The 17,493-nt window shown below is 38.7% G+C and overlaps 1 protein-coding gene across 5 annotated transcripts in view; it reads right to left on the bottom strand.

Annotated features, from left to right (window-relative positions):
• The window catches only part of LOC122090667 (queuine tRNA-ribosyltransferase catalytic subunit 1-like), a 28,891-nt gene that overhangs the window by 2,868 nt on the left and 8,530 nt on the right, over positions 1-17,493 (bottom strand). For 4 of the 5 annotated variants that reach the window (XM_042660337.1, XM_042660322.1, XM_042660331.1 and 1 more), the window contains 7 exons: positions 17,147-17,197; positions 15,436-15,492; positions 14,277-14,397; positions 10,000-10,066; positions 9,848-9,889; positions 834-939; positions 562-672 (listed from right to left, as the gene is read on the bottom strand). In XM_042660337.1, the coding sequence (XP_042516271.1) occupies positions 562-672; positions 834-939; positions 9,848-9,889; positions 10,000-10,066; positions 14,277-14,397; positions 15,436-15,492; positions 17,147-17,197 (555 nt within the window). The remainder of the gene's footprint in view (positions 1-561; positions 673-833; positions 940-9,847; positions 9,890-9,999; positions 10,067-14,276; positions 14,398-15,435; positions 15,493-17,146; positions 17,198-17,493) is intronic. The other variant, XM_042660346.1, reaches the window with a different exon arrangement.

Raw genomic sequence — 17,493 nt, 5'->3', positions numbered from 1 at the left:
ACACAGGGATACACAGAGAAGGGAGGGAGGGAGAGAGGAATAAATTCGACTACTAAGTGAACAGAAATGCATGTGGAAAGGATGAAATATTGGAATGTTCGCTCTGAATTAATGTTGCATTTGTTGACAGCACATAATGCAGTCCTGTTCTCAGTTTTATTTAATATATATAAAATATAAATTGGGACATGAACTGCTCTTTACCACAACCCTTTTATTCCTTTTCTCTCTTGATGGATCCAGTGGGAGGAGTGTAAGAAGAAAGATAAGATGGAGGTGGCAAATCACTGCTCTGCACATGTAAATTCTTGATGGACATAGCTGCACATGTGTATGCGCGAGTAATGATAATACGGAAACGGTGAAGCAATGACCTGGTCACCATCTAAATACTTGCTCAAAATTGCAGATTTGCAGGCATGGGTGCATAGAACATGCAGATTGTATACATATCTTTACATTATCTACTCATAGCTGCATAATTGCAAATAAATCTTTAATACAATAGTACACATATCTGTATCATTCCAAAGAAAATGATTCATACAAAAAAAATTCTACCTCAGGTATAAGAGCTGTGCCAAACCGAGCAGTTCGTGTAGGATAAACACAATCATACATGTCAGCACCTAAGGCACTGCAAACTACAATATCAAGGGGATATCCAACACCCTGAAAAAGTAGTATACACGGGAAAAAAGAGAGGAAAGAAACAAGTTATTGCATTTTAGTTGTATAATACTAAGTAAACATGCCACAGCTACAGACTACAGTACACAAGGAACTTCAATGATTAGAAGATGTTGGCATAACAAAGAGAGTTTCGTTTGCACCATAACATAGCGTGGTTTATCCTCAGGTAATGCAGCAGTACACTGAGCAACAACACGCCAGAATGAATCTTTATCTTCACCACCTGAAAGACCACCTATAGCATAGCTGTAAAAAAAAGTAAATAAATTAAATCATTGATGCAGTCAAGACTACCCAATTGGGCATAGTAGGACTTTATTGTGGGCCATGGATAGGTTACTATGGGCCTAGGGGTACTTGTTTATGGGTTATCTGTTGTGACAGGCGGTCACAGGCCTAATTTATAAGCCCATATTTGGGGTTTCAGGCCGATAGCTTCCCCTTTTATCTCTTCTTCTAGTTCTGTTTCCACTAATAACAGGTGCCATCTCTTCAACCTTTTTTCTTATTCTTCTTCAAACTCTTTTACTTCTCCCAGATTTCTTCTAATTTTCTTCTCTTTCTACACCGATCTCTAGATCAAGATATCATGCTAAAACTGAATTTTTCCTTCCAATGCTGGTTACCAGAAATCTATTATATGATTATTGAACTGTTCTTCAATTCCGATCATCAGATTCTGCTAAAATTCTTTGTTATTGCTATCTTGAAATTTCAGCAACCTGTGATGCATTTTTATTTACTTGTCAGATTTTTCATATTTTTCTTATCAGTTGATAGATCTGATAGTTCTCTACACTTGACCAGAATTTCAACCAGATCTGGTTGTTGGATCTTGAGATAATATATTTCTACTATTTTCTCTTTCCATCCACTATCGATTGTCTCTCTCTCAACCCACCTCGTCGATCTCCATTAATTAGGCTATTTAAATTATTATTTTTTATTCGGGAAATTTTCCTTGAAATCTGATACCGTCCTTTTGAAAACTAAGCATTAGTCCTGAGATAAGATTTGATCCAAATCTAGCCATCAGATCGGAATTTCCGAGGTAACTGGCTATCAAATTTCTTTTTCCCTGGATGACTAAATGATTTTATTCAATTAAAAAAAAAAAAACCAAAACAAAACAAAAAAGGCCTGCAAGCTTGGCAAGTACATCTAGAAGCAGTCACACACCCAGTCGCAAATATTAAACATCAGCCAAGAGATAAGTGTTGCAGGAAACAATACATATGCTGTCCCTCAAACCCACCACTGCAAGCTCATCTGCCAACAAGTTACCAGATCCAGTCCTCCACTAGAACAAAATTTTCTTGGTTGTGCACAATGACAAGCCATCCTGGTAAGATGAGAGTATCTCCCCAGGCTGCTATTCTTATGAATGATGATAATCCAGCAGTGAGTTATGTAGAGATTCCTTCCACAAGTGGGATAGACCATTCAAGAGTGGAAGATGGTTACAATCCAAGCAGGGCTAATTTACTTTCAGTCCGACAGAAAAAGTGTCAGAAATACCATAGAATGACTTTTCAAAGCTAGTAATGGTCTCTAAATGCCCTCCAATGGGCCAATGCCTCCTGCTCTTGGTTTGCCCAAGCAACTTGCACAGAAGTTGCATTAGGGTAGTAACTTGGCTTTGTCCCCCCACTAATGCAAGAGTAGATTACAAGAAACTACCTCAGCAATTTATAACCCCAAACAATACAAATAGGACCAGGAAACAAAGAAATAAGACCATCAAATAAACCCCCAAGGATACAATACCCATATAGGAGCAAAACCAGCCCAAAACACAACCCGATAGGAGAGAGAAAGACCTACTATAGAGCTGGAGAGAGAGAGGTGCGGCCAGGTCTGTAGGAGTCCGATTGAGCTGCACTCTTGGGCGTAGATAGTCCCTAGGGAGGGTACAAAAACCCCCAAAGTTGAGAGGATTCTGACGGCTGGTTGTGATTTTCTGACCTAGGAGAAATAATCGCAGGCTTCAGGAGAGAGAATCAAATATGGTTTATAACTTGGACAGATCTGCACTTCTGAATACTCACAACAGTCGTATACTTCAACAGCAGTAACTTTAGGATAAAATAGAAAGCTTTAAACAAGAAGAAACAAAGGGAAAAGTGGGGGAGGAGCGGCTGTCTTGGCCTGGGATTCTCATCCACAGCTATCCCAGCTGTTCTAAGCAATTGACTACAATTATTCTTTATTGAAATATGAAATTATGAGTACATAGGCTCCTCCATTTATAGAGGGTAGAATAGCACTCAAACTACTACTAAGAGCTAGTTTCCCAATAGGACTAGACACTCCTACTTCAACTAGGAGCTAGTTTCCCAATAGGACTAGATACTCCTACTACAACTAAAAATTCAAAATTGGACTAGGAATAATAAACCTATGTGGAAAACAAATAGAGTCCTAAGACAATTTGGACTCGACATACCACTTACTCAACTTGATGGGCCCAATGGCCCACTAATTAATTAAAAACAACTACTAATTATTCCCCTAGCCAATGAGCCCAATTGACCCTTATTTGTACTTAGCCACTCAGGTGGACCAAGCAGGGGTTCGGCTGGCTTCTTGGCTGGACCCTAGCCACTCAGGTGGACTAAGGCTGGACCTTCTTCCTCTCATATTTCCTTCCATAATGTGGATCTACATCAGCTCCCCCTTTCTTAGAATCATTCAACTCCGATGAATGGGTAAGGGACATGTAGTGCTCATAGAGGTCTGCATCAAGGCATTGAAAGTCATCGGCATGGATCCAAGTACAATCCTCTCGTGGTCGACCTTTCCATTTGATGAGGAAGTAGTACCCTTTGCCCCCACGAACTGTGGTGAACTTGTTATCGAGAACATCTTCGATGACATCATCTTTAGGGTTTGCAAATTGAGGAAGTTTGAATGTGTGTTCAGTGTCACTGTCATTAGAATGGTGTCCCAAATATATCGTCAGATCAGCTACATTGAAGACATTGTTGATCTTCAAAGTAGGAGGTAGCTCTAGTATGTAAGCATTAGTGCCAATGCGCTTCAAGACCTTGTAGGGACCCATGTTCCGAGGATGGAGCTTGTGCATTGTACCAAGAGGAAACCTCTCAAGTGGAATTCGAACCATTACCAAATCACTAAGCTGAAATTCCACATAGCGACGATGTCGATTGGCAGTTGCTTGGTATCCATCATTGCTAACAACGATGCGACGACGAACATCAGCATGTACCTCCATGATGTGTCTAAGGAACTCATCGGCTTCCACACTAATACGGGCCTGAGGTGGCAAAGGTACCAAGTCAACCGGTCGTTGAGGTTGCAGTCCAAGGACAATCTCAAATAGTGTACGACCTGTGGTGCGGTTGACGGAACTATTATAGGAGAATTTAGCAATATCCAGTATAGATGGCCAACTCTTTTCATAGTCTCGGACTAGACAACGGAGTAAGTTGCCAAGACTTCTGTTCACCACTTCGGTCTGTCCGTCTGTCTGAGGATGGAATGCAGTGGATAACTTGAGTTTAGTATTTGTTTTCAGCCATAGAGTCTTCCAGAAGTAGCTCATGAACTTGACATCCCTATCTGAAACAATTGTCTGTGGTAGACCATGTATGCACACTATCTCTTTGAAAAAGAGTTTGGCCAAGTGACTTGCATCAAGAGTCTTCTTGCACGGGATAAAGTGTGCCATCTTAGAGAAACGATCTACTACCACAAATATGGAATTATAACTTTCCCGTGTAGGTGGTAAGCCTAGGACAAAGTCCATGCTTATGTCTTGCCAAGGTGCATGTGGAACGGGTAACGGTGTGTATAATCCTGTATTCTTCTTTTCTCCTTTAGCAAGTTGACAAGTGCGGCATCTCTATATCACATGTTGCACATCCTTTAAGAGTTGATGCCAAAAGTATAAGTCTTTCACCATGGAGTATGTTTTGTCCTTGCCAAAGTGTCCACCCATTCCTCCTCCATGTAGCTCTCGAATCAAGTGATGTCTCAAAGAGGTGTTTGGGATGCAGAGGCGAGTGCCTTTAAAAAGATACCCATCATGTATAGAAAATTTGTCATCCTGTCCTCCTCCTTGTAGGTTGTTGAATACTTCTAAAAAATTAACATTACTAATGTACTCCTCTTTGATGTGTTCCACTCCTACACTTTGTACTGTGAAGATGTTCATCATCATCACCTTTCGACTAAGTGCATCAACTACTTGATTCTCCTTCCCAGCTTTGTACTTGAGAGCAAATACGTATCCTTGCAAGTATGAGATCCATTTAGCGTACCGATCACTAATGGTCTTTTGTGAGTGCAAGTATTTGAGTGCTTCATGGTCCGAATAGAGCACAAACTATTTTCCAATTAAGTAATGCCTCCAATGCTTGAGGATTTGAACAATGGCATAGAGTTCTAAATCATAGGTAGAATACCTTTTTTTTGCATCATTCAACTTTTCACTGTAGAAGGCAATGGGATGGCCCTCTTGCATAAGCACTCCTCCTATCCGAACATGGGATGCATCAGTAGCCACTTCAAACATAAGATCAAAATTGGGTAGTCTAAGCACTGGTGCTTCTATCATCTTTTGTTTGATCAAGTTGAAAACTTTAGTGGTTGCCGGAGTCCACTGAAATGAGACTTTTCTCCCTTTTGTGCATTCTGTAATTGGGGCTACAATGGCGCTGAAATTCCGGATGAATCGTCGGTAAAATGAAGCAAGATCGTGAAAGCTACGAACCTCGGTCAAGGTCTTTGGAATAGGCCAATCAACGACACTTTTTACCTTCTCCGGATCAGCTTCTATGCCTTGTGAAGATACAATAAAACCAAGGAAGATGACCTTGGGCAGCATAAAGGAACATTTCTTCAAGTTGATGTATAACTTTTCTGCCCGTAGTACTCTCATGACATGTCTCAGATGCTCCAAGTGTTCATTTTGTGCTTTACTGTATATTAGTATGTCATCAAAGTACACTATGAGAAATTTGCCAATGAAGGGTCGTAGTACATGTGTCATCACCCTCATGAAAGTGCTAGGTGCATTGGTGAGACCAAAAGGCATAACCTTCCCCTCATACAGGCCTTCTTTTGTTTTGAAGGCTGTTTTCCATTCATCCCCTGGACGGATTCGAATTTGATGGTAGCCACTCTGTAGATCGATCTTTGAAAAGATGGAGGCTCCTGTCAACATGTCAAGCATATCATCCAAACAAGGAATAGGAAATCTGTACTTTACGGTGATTTTGTTAATGGCCCGGCTGTCAATGCACATACACCATGATCCATCTTTCTTTGCTGTCAATAGGGTTGCTACTGCACATGGACTCATGCTCTTAACCAAGAACCCTTTCTTTAATAAATCATTCATTTGTCTCTTGAGCTCGGCATGCTCTGTAGGACTGAGACGGTAAGTGGGCAGATTAGGGAGTACTGACCCAGGCACAAGGTCAATGGCATGCTGAATATCCCTCATCGGTCGTAGTTTATTAGGCAATTCCTCTGGCACCAAATCTGAAAAATCAACAAGTAATTGTTTGATTTGTGGGGGATGTTTGACCACTATCACTAGTTTAGCAGCCTTGGTAACAAGAGCTATGATTAGGCCGGTTTCTTCACCCAGGGTCAGGAATTCTCTATGGGGCAGCACGCATAGCTTGTTGTCCACAGTGTTCTTCTTACTGAAATTTTCTTTGCATGGTTGCTTCTTTTGCTCAGTGGTTGTTTTGGAAGAGGTCTTAGCAACATTCTTTAAGACATGTTGTCTCCTTAGTTGGGCAGCCCTTAACTTGTCTTTTACCTGAGGTATGTTGAGTGGGTTTAGAATGAATGGTTTGCCTTTGTGATTGAAGATGCATTGGTTCTTAGTACCTCCCACTAGCACATTGTTGTCATATAACCAAGGCCTTCTAAGTAGTACATCAATGAGGACCATGGGGATGACATCACACCATACACTTTCTTCATAATCTGAGACCTTCAATGGGACTGAACACCGTTGAGTTACAGCCATGATGTTGCTGTCTAGAAGAGATACCTTGTATGGCTGTGGATGGGATTCAGTCTTAAGCTTTCCGTCAATGACAAAGGCTTGAAATACCACATTCACACAACTTCCACTGTCCACAATCACTTGAGCTTTGTAAGGTCCACTAGACATTAAGGTGTAGAAGATATTGTGCCTCCTCCAGTCTTCACCCTTAGTTTCAGACACTAGGATTCTTGCAACCACATTGACATAAGCATGAGGATCATCATTCTCTGGTGTAAGCTCATTTTCCAGTTCATCCTCCTCTCCTTCAACTGCAACATTAACAGTCCAATCGTCATCCTGAGGTTCGTGGATTTGTAAATCAGGATTGGATTCAATGGCACTGATGACAGAGTTGGATCGTCCCCGCTTAGGGTAGAATTTTGCCTTGTGTCCAGTCTTTCCACAACTCTAGCATGTCACAGATCCACTCTCCCTTCCCATTGGAGCCTTCCTCTTATCCTGTGTATCTTGTGGAGCTCGGGTAGGAAATCCAGTGGGTTTGGTTGGTACATAAGGATTTTTGTTGTCAGTTGGTTGGATGTACCTTCTGGAGGTTGTTTTGATCAAATCCTCTGCTTTTAGTGATTTGTCAAAACAAGTGCTTAAGGAGGGTATCTCGATCACACCAAGCTTCTTATGAATATCATACCTTAACCCCAGTTTGAAACGGGATATGAGCAGTTCTTCATCTTCTTTATGGGCACCTGTTTATGAAAGCAGTTCATTAAAACGATCAATATAATCTCCTACAGTCATAGTATCTTGCCTGAGAGTATTCAGCATGTCGTAGAGTCCACGTCGGTAGGTGCGTGGTAAGAATCTATCGTTAAGGATAAATTTCAAGTCTTCCCAATTGTGAGGCATCTGACGACTGCGGATCAGCCTATTCTCTTCATTCCTCCACCAGTCCTTAGCTCCACCAGTTAACTTAGTGACAACTAATTGAACTTTCCTTTCTTCAGGTATACGGTACCACCGGAAGTAGTCATCAAAGGAAGTTACCCAGTCCTGGTAATAGAGGGGATAGTGCCTCCCATTGTACTCTTTCAATTCTAACTTGACCTTGTACGTATCGTCAGGCTAATAAAGCTGATTGTCATACTCATTATACTCATCATTCTGAGCTGGGACATTCCTTCTAGGTTGCATAGTGACTCTTCTGGGAATATTACCAATGCAATTAACAGCAGGTTGAACATTAGTTTGGGCAACAGTTGGTTGGGTGTTAGAGTGGGCAGTAGTACTCTCTTTTAGGTCAGCCAACTGTTGGTCATGTCCATCCAACTTCGTAGACAAGGCCTGGATTCCTTTCATCACATCTTGAAGGGTGGGTTAGGGTTCTTCTATCTGAGCCATAGCTCTGATACCATTTAATGCAGGAGTAGATTACAAGAAACTACCCCAGCAATTTATAACCCCAAACAATACAAATAGGACCAGGAAACAAAGAAATAAGACCATCAAATAAACCCCCAAGGATACAATACCCATATAGGAGAAAAACCAGCCCAAAACACAACCCGATAGGAGAGAGAAAGACCTACTATACAACTGGAGAGAGAGAGAGGTGCGGCCAGGTCTATAGGAGTCCGATTGAACTGCACTCTTAGGCGTAGATAGTCCCTAGGGAGAGTACAAAAACCCCCAAAGTTGAGAGGATTCTGACGGCTGGTTGTGAAGTTACAAACTTTCTTGATTTTTTGACCTAGGAGAAATAATCGCAAGCTTCAGGAGAGAGAATCAAATCTGGTTTGTAACTTGGACAGATCTGAACTTCTGAATACTCACCACAGCCGTATACTTCAATAGCAGTAACTTTAGGATAAAATAGAAAGCTTTAAACAAGAAGAAACAAAGGGAAAAGTGGGGGAGGAGCGGCTGTCTCGGCCCGGGCTTCTCACCCACAGCTATCCCGGCTGTTCTAAGCAATTGACTACAATTATTCTTTATTCAAATATGAAATTATGAGTACATAGACTCCTCTATTTATTGAGGGCAGAATTGCAATCGAACTATTACTAAGAACTAGTTTCTCAATAGGACTAGACACTCCTACTTCAACTAGGAGCTAGTTTCCCAATAGGACTAGATACTCCTACTACAACTAAGAATTCAAAATTGGACTAGGAATAATAAACCTATGTGGAAAACAAATAGAGTCCTAAGACAATTTGGACTCGACATACCACTTACTCAACTCGATGGGCCCAATGACCCATAAATTAATTAAAAACAATTACTAATTATTCCCCTAGCCGATGGGCCCAATTGACCCTTATTTGCACTTAGCCACTCAGGTGAACCAAGTAGGGGTTTGGCTGGCTTCTTGGCTGGACCCTAGCCACTCAGGTGGACTAAGGTTGGACCTTCTTCCTCTCATATTTCCTTCCATAATGTGGATCTACATCACCCACCCTTGCATATTCTCTTCTCGCGTAATTAATTGTTTATTCATCCAAAAAAAAAAAAATTAAAGATTTCACCAAATGTTTTAGGGCTCCATTCAGAACCCCTTGATGAGTGATTCTTTCCAAAAATTTTAGGTGTGATTTTCTAAAATATATCGGCATCCTACTAATATGAACTCTATCCTTCTAACTTTTTTGTCATTTAATCAATTTCCGACCAAGTCTATGCACCATATCTAAGTTTTCCAACCTAAGTTTCTTTACAAACCTTAATCACCATTATATCATAATCCAACACATTTTACCTCGACCAATAACTTCAAATATCTTAAAATACCAGCAAGTGTCCAATTAAACCCCACTAACCTTCAAATTAAAATATTTAAGTTTAATTAATACTGAACCAAGTGAGATGCCATTCGATGACAGGAACTATCCAAGTACCCAGGCAACAAGCAAAGTCCATTGCCAAGCCTCGCCTAGGTATTTCAGCATACATTGTGTAGTATTATTTCCAACAATGATTTCTTAATGTCACAATTTACTACTTCACTCATCTGAACATATCAAATCATGGTAACCTGGTAAGGATAACAGTGGGAATTATTGAAATATAGTAAGACTAGATGATGCACACAAAGCTATCATAAATTCAATTAAGATGCAGAAACCTCAGAATCTGCAGTTTCACAAGTAAGTGTTGATACCATGTACATACCCAGGTAAATTGCGATCAACCAAGCCTCTAACACATATATCCCTGGAAACGAAAAAGGAGTAGAAAAATCAGAAAAGAGAAACATGCAATAGAACATTGAGCAAGTTCCTAGAAACAGCTGAAGAATTATTGAACCAACTGGTATTGCTTACCTAAGCACAGGATCTAATCCTCCTTGTACAATTCCAAAAAGGTTTTGCTCATGGGGCCTCTTGTGAGCTGTCCTTCATGAAAAATCAATGAAAAGAGAAGTGCTTAGAGACATAAACAAGAACTCAAAGTACCCTTTCAGTCATAAATCAACAAATAAGCAAGAACCAAAGACTAAAAGCACATTAAATAAACAACAAATAAATTATCCAAATACGACTAAAAAGCTTAAGTAAAGCGACAAAGGGACCTAACAAACTAAGAAACAAGGGAAGTTCAAAAAGGTAGAGAGGGGGATAATTGAATTGAAAACCATAATTTGAAATTTTTATTGAAGTGACCAAAATTCACAAAATATTTTAGTTTTAAGAAGCCTTGATACGAAACAGTGGTCAACTCTATAGGCATACTAGATTTCTACTGAAATTTCGGTTGGTTCAACTCATTTCGGAAAAGTTTTAACTCATTTTGGTAAACTTTTGACTCATTTCGGCAAGATTTCGAGATTTTGGCCCCTTTCGCCAAATAACTCCAGAACTCCTAGAAAACCCTCAGCTTCTTCTTTTTTTTTTTTTTTTTGTCTTGCTTCTGAATCAAGACTTGATGGCCAACTATGGAGCATACAATTCAACAATTGGGTGGATTTGAAACATCATTTAGCTAAATTTCCTCAAATTTCAAAATTTTCATCAATAGGTCTATTGTGATGGACTTTGAGACATTCTTCAGGAAGAGGATGACATGGCCACCATATGTCATAGGGTCCAAAGCCAAACTACCACTTTGAATGTTTTTTTTTTTTTTTCAACCTAATGCTTCAAACATATGCAAACATGCTTAAATAGGCAATCCCTGTTAATTGTTTATGAAGACACTTTTAACATTAGTGTACTATTGAATGGTTTTTCCTCATTCATAATACATATTTCAATTGCTTTTATTCTGCAGAATAGGATACATAAAAGAAAAAAATACCGAATGCAAATACAGTACCAACCTAGGGTCTATAACCAAACTACCATTTTGGGTGTGTTTGCTTACAATCTAAAGGTTCAAATATGTTTAGAGATGCATAATTAGGGTTTTCCTAAAGTTCTGGACCAAAATATGGATATTTGTTCACCGAAATGTACTGGGTTTTGGTAGAATTTCTACCGAAATTCAAAATATTCCAAGGTCGAAACCCAAGTCAAAATCAACTCGCAAACTATGATGAAAACCCTTTCTTCATGTAATTACATTGTGAATCCCAAGGCCCATCCCTTAACCAAGCCTATATCAAATAATGCATGGAAGAGACTAGGTCAAAACCATATTGTCTAAAGGCTTTGGATTTATCATTGATCCAGATCACAGCCCATGGAAGAAGAATTTTCGAATTTGGTTTTGGTCCAGTTTTTTGGGTCAAATTAAACTCATGGTTTAATAAGTTAGGCCTAAATTTAAGTCCCCAATGAGGATGGATCATAGGCTAAGAAATTTTGAGTGTACTAATTGTAATTAGGACAATTATATAACCCCAAGCATTAGGGGTTTAAGGCCTACATTAAAATAGGGATCAGTTTCTATTTTTCAGATTAGGAACTTTCTCTTGTTAAGGTTGATTATGTAAAAGGGAAACATCTCTCTACAGTGGGAAGGTTTCAATTAGTCGGAACTAGTTGCTATTTTTTTGTTTTCATTTTCTAGAAGTATGCTACACCCATATAAGCAAGTGTCAGGTTTCAAGCCACTTGGACAATTTATGAAAAAAGTTTGAATTGGCTTTGTGCATTTGTTGTTGTGGGAGACAGTGAGCATGGTGGGATGTCATGGAGTTAGTGAGTGACCGACCTAGGCCATAGTTGAGAGGCCTTGGTCATATGCCCTTTTTTCCTCCCTTCTTCTCTCCTCTCTTCTCTTTTGTTTCCATTTTGTTTCTGTTGCAACCTTGTTCTGTGGAGTGGTTGACACCTACTACAGCAGTGATGTTATTTACTAGTCTTGAAGTGAAAGTGCTGATATCATCAAGTTACCACAAGGAGAAGACCCTGTTGCATCATCTCTGTCCTGTCGCACCTTCCCTGTGGTGTTATATTGCAGCAGACCTTCAGTCCTCAACAATTCCTATTCTGGCCATCAGAATTAGTCATTGTTTTGAGGGTGTAGTCCTCCCTTTGAGTCCTTCCATCAATCATAATCTCAGCCCAATATAATGGTTAGTTTTGCAACAAGTTAGTAAGTTACTAAATCTGTCCTTGCTAATTTTATGTCTTGATCCTATCTTTCAATCTAGCCATCGGTTTGATGGCATACTTGGAGAGATGTATCCAGTTCCAGCCATCAATCCCTACCTTTCAATCTAATCAGCAGTTTGTAAATATTGGTTGTCGCTAAATTTGAGGCCTACTTTCTATTTTTTTCTCTCTATCATAGCAACCTATCTAACCCTTGGATCATCCTCAAACTTGGAAGTATTGTCCTTCCTCCTATTTCCCCTAGTCACCAAAACTTGGGCTTGATCTAAGCCTTGGTTCCTAAGTCGTCGATTCCCTTTGTTGCTGGAATTTATACTCTACACCTACAATCCTACGACTCCTACTCGTGGATTGGGTTTAGTTACTTTCTGTTTTATTGAGTCTAGCCCTATCAATAACCCTGCTATTTCTGGCACAGTTTGAAGGTATAACAAAACAGAGGCTTTAGAGATGATTGTGCCGAATTTGTACCAGGAGAATTAGCTTCTGTGGTGGTTTTTCTCTTTCTGACACAGTTCTCTGTGTGGTGAGTGTTCTCTTTCTCAGGCTTAGTTTGACTTTTTGTTTGATGACCTTCTCTTTTCCTTGGGAGGTGCATCCTTTTGCTTGTTTTAGATCCTTGTCCATTGACTTGTATTTTACTTATCAAAATAAAACAATGCAAAATGAATGTTTTATATCTCTATACCTACAAGCTTGATTAAAGAAATTCCAGGCCCTAACTAGGTGGGTTAAACAGAACTAGAAAAGGGACCCATTGGTCATGTGAAACTGGGAGGAAAAACCAACATGGAATCCACGTAAAAAGAACGCTTCATTTCCTAAGTTTTGTCATGTCAAAAAACACACCAACTTTCCCCTTTTCCATATAAGCTTCACATGCACCAATGCCAACACACCACACTCATGTTAAATACTAATACTGATTACTGTGTCAGTGTCCATTCTCCTCGAGTGCATGACAAACTAAACCACAGGTTTTGGAAGCTCGTTTTCCAAGCACGTTAGTGGAAGTTCACTGGTTTAGGTTTATAAAGATGTGATTTATATAGTTTGCTTCAGCAGATCATACAGATCTCTTCTACATTGAGTATTGCTCTGCCTTTGATGATTTCTAACACTAAAGCTGTTAATCATCAAAAAAGTAAAAACTGGAAATAAATGGCAGTTAAAAACTTGTATACACGATCACACAAAAATCCCACAAGAATTTTGAAACATCTGGAAAACCCCAAACCAAATTCACTAAGGCTATGTTTGGTAGCCAAGAGAAGAAAAGAAATGAAATGGTGAGAAAATAAAAAAAGTATGTACGTTTGGTTACCATTAGAAGAGAAAAAAAGAAAAGTTTTTATATTTTCTCATGTTTTCTTGTGTTTTTGGCAAGATTTTTTTTTTTTTTTGGGAGCAAAAGAAAACTTCACAATTCCCAAGGGGAATTTTGAAATTCAAAAACTGAACCTTCTCTTGGATGAGGACATGCTAAGCACAGAGAAATTTTTAAACCAAGAAAAAAGTACAATTTTCATTTTTGTACTTTTTTCTTTTCTTCTCTTGGCTACCAAACATAGCCTAAAAGAGGAAATGGCCAGAGAAAATTAAGTGAACCATAAAGATAGTTCTAATGGTGCCAAGGCAAGCCATGGCACTGGCCTGGAACCAAGGCAAGTGCCATAATTGGTAAATATATATATATATATATATGCCCATTTCAGGAATGAATGTCAGTTCATGGTTGCATCTTCTTCCTCCCCTTCTTCTTTTCTTCTTCTTCTTCTTCTTCTTCTTCCCCCACCCCATCCTCTTTTTTGACAGGATCAACTCTTGGCACCCATACACACAAGGAAACAGGTCGTTGTGACACCTTGACAACTACGCTCCTAAGGGAAGTAAAGACTTTGGTTTTCTTTTCTTTTCTCTATTTATTATTATTAGTATTTTCCTTTGGATTGGGAGGTGGGGACGGAATTCTTCTTAACTACAAGAAGAGCCAAGAGAATAAATATACTTAAACTAGTTACTTTTTCCTCATAAATATTTACCAGCAATACATCGGTCTATCCAACGAAGAGTGCGATACATAGCCTCCTCAATTCTAGGACCAGTGATGGTGGTTTTCACAACATCATCAAGGGCCATTATGATGTCTGCTCCAATTCTATTCTGCAAAAAAAATTTTTGGCAGAAGATAGAAAACATGAGATAAAAATTTGAAAACAGTGTTATAAGATGGGAAGTCACTAAGGAAATGGAAACCAGAAACTGAATTGTCTCATTCAACATCTGCAGAAATACCCAAAATCTAATACTCAATTGGATACAAAGCAAATTAATGCAGGATCATGGTTAGTCTGGTTCAAGTCTGGTCTGACCAATTGGGCCATCACCAGTGTCCAGATTCAATGAATCTGGCCAGCTCAGAGTTCAAATCGTGAGATAGTTCAGCAGCACTATATCTTTCACTTTTATTACCATTATATTACTTGTAGAGAGTGGAATAAAATAATATAAGGTCCAGAGTTTGGATTTAGTTTTCAGTTTTTGGTCCCTTTGGGACCACCCAAACAAGGTCTGCACAAGGAGAAAGTCTTCTTTTTCCTTTTATTTATTATTCAAGAGTTTGGGTGAGTTAGGATACTCCAATCACAGGTCCAGTTTATGAGTCAGTTTGAGGACTCCTATTTTTTAGCCTGTGATAGGAAGAGATTTCTCTTATCTATTTGGGTTAATTTTTAGGTCGTTCACTCAATCCATAAATTCATATCTCTCCTATTGTTCTCTCTCTCTCTCTCTCTCTCTCTCTCTCTCTCTCTCCCCCTCTCTCTGTTCTTCACACCTGCAGCATGCGTACCAGCAGGGTTATTTCTCTTTCTTATGCCCATCACCAGCAGATATTGTTGTTTGTGTCTAAAACATATGATCATGACAAAAGAATTCATTTGGTATGACTTGAAAGATGTTTGAGGCCACAGAAACACAAAAGGTATGTTATCCCAAAAGATAGTCTTATTTATGCTCTTTGTCACAAGCATAACACGTCAAGGTTATGTTAACAGTGTTTTCCTCATTAATATTTGTATAAAAAAGTGTTGGATAATAATTGAGGATTCTTCACTAATGACAGCTAATCTAAAAAAAACCAAGTCTGAGAGCCTAATAACATTGTCAGTTCAAAGTCGTACATAAAATAGATATACCCACTTGGATTTCTATTGATTCCTCAGGCGTTAGAAGCATTGGTTTTCCATCAACAGGTGACTGTATTCAAGAAAATGGAGTATTAGTTCACAAGCCTGGGATACCAAAACAGGACCACATTTTGATTATTCATTATAAGCCCAAAGTGAGAAATCAGGCAAGAGCATTCAACACATCATATGCAGGTAAAAAAGGCAGTAAATTATAAAAGTAATCATGCATTGCCACAAAAGGCACTTCATTTCAAACAAACAGGAAAATAAATTTCTAAAATATGAAAACAAATATAAATAAATTTGAACAGAATATAATAAAACATTATCAAAGTTAGAAGTATCCCTATATTCAATAATTCAAAATACTTTCAGTTTTTTATTCTTCCAAATGAATTCAGTTATTGATAAAAAGAATGTATTGGTCCTTGGAATATTACTTCCCACATGTAAACATATACAGCAGTATACCTCTAAAACCATAAGATACATGGGCTCTAGAATATGTGCGGGGTGGGGTGTAACTCCGTGAGTGATGCATCTCACAGTTTAATCTTAGGACATGGGGACTCATCTAATGTGGATCTCGTAACTAGGTATTGGGTACACGGACACATGTCACACATCATCACATGCATACCATTTTTTAGTCAGCTAACAAGTTAATCTAGATGTAATCATTGTTTATATCCAAAAGTGAACCTGCGAGAAAAAAATATGCAATTATGAACTCATAACACGAGAACAACTCTATTTGTAATAAAATGCTAACAAAATACTGACATTAGGCCAAAAGGGCATAAATTTGACAATGCTCTAGTCATTAGTTTACATTGGGTATGTCCAAAGAATTGGTATATGATCCATCCACAAGAAATCAGAAGAAAGAAAGAGCCTATGGATTTTAATGATCAGGTTCATATGCACAAACCCAAATCAATGTCATGTCATGTCTAATATGGGTACTTGAGGTAAAATGAAGCATCTGGGTATCATGGGGAGAAGTCCATCTTAGTATAGATGGAATAAGTGGGCACAGCTCATACATCAGCTCTCTTACAAATCTGTCAGCCATCCACTGAATACATCTGAAGATATGGAGAATAAATCAAACTTCCACATATCTGAGATGAATGAAGTAAAACAAGTAGGGAAAGCCAAAGAGGAAGGGAAAAAAGCACTATTTTGGGCAGAAAGGGAGGTCTTTTGTTTGGTTAATGACAGATCTGAATTTTGGGAATACAGAAATAGCAAAAATCATTAAATTAAAAAAAAAAAAAAAAAAAAAAAAAAAAAAAGAAGAAGAAGAAGAAGAAGAAGAAGAAGAAGTTGGTACGGATGAATAGCAAGACTATGTAGGACAGTAGGAGTATATTGAAGGAAAACTACGAGTAGCACCAAGAGGTGAATTCTCCCATGTGTAACAAAACGTAATAAATAAACCAATGAGGACGAGTTATTCACCAAAGGAAGAAGAGTGCAACATGAGGTACGCCCTTAAGGTCAAAGTTTCAAGGCCTGACAAAGGAGTGCCAAATGGGATAGTAGTTCATCTTCAAATCCATGAGGGATCAGATAGAAACCTCCCAGAATGCTTAATCTTCTATTTTTTACTGACAATTTTACCCTTCAATTATCTGTAAGTGATTGTGTGTGGACAGACACATAAGACAATGACACAGGGAGCTTTCCCAACTGAAGCGCAAAGAATTAAAGAATACCTGAAATGTTACTCCTTTCTCAGTAATGTCAGCTAAATGCAACAATGACACCTGACATGGCATAGACACATACAGGGGAAATCTTTAGTTAGTCAAAGTAAAAAAATGAATGCATGTATACACATTTTTGTATAGTAACTCATCACCATCATGACACAAGGAACACAGCAATACAGCACCATAAAATATTGGCTTACAAATCCAGAGAGATGAAAAACATTACAGAACTGATACAATTTATTCAAGTAAGTAAAATTTTAACCTTTTTACTTGGGGTTGTTATCACTAATTCAGTATCCAAACCCAGAGACTATAGAGGATGCAAAGAATCAACCGAGATCCAGAAT

Source organism: Macadamia integrifolia, chromosome 2, assembly GCF_013358625.1.
Source record: "Macadamia integrifolia cultivar HAES 741 chromosome 2, SCU_Mint_v3, whole genome shotgun sequence".
Classification (NCBI taxonomy): Eukaryota; Viridiplantae; Streptophyta; class Magnoliopsida; order Proteales; family Proteaceae; genus Macadamia; species Macadamia integrifolia.
Note: the sequence above shows the minus strand (reverse complement) of the source record. Positions and strands in the feature narration are given on the sequence as shown.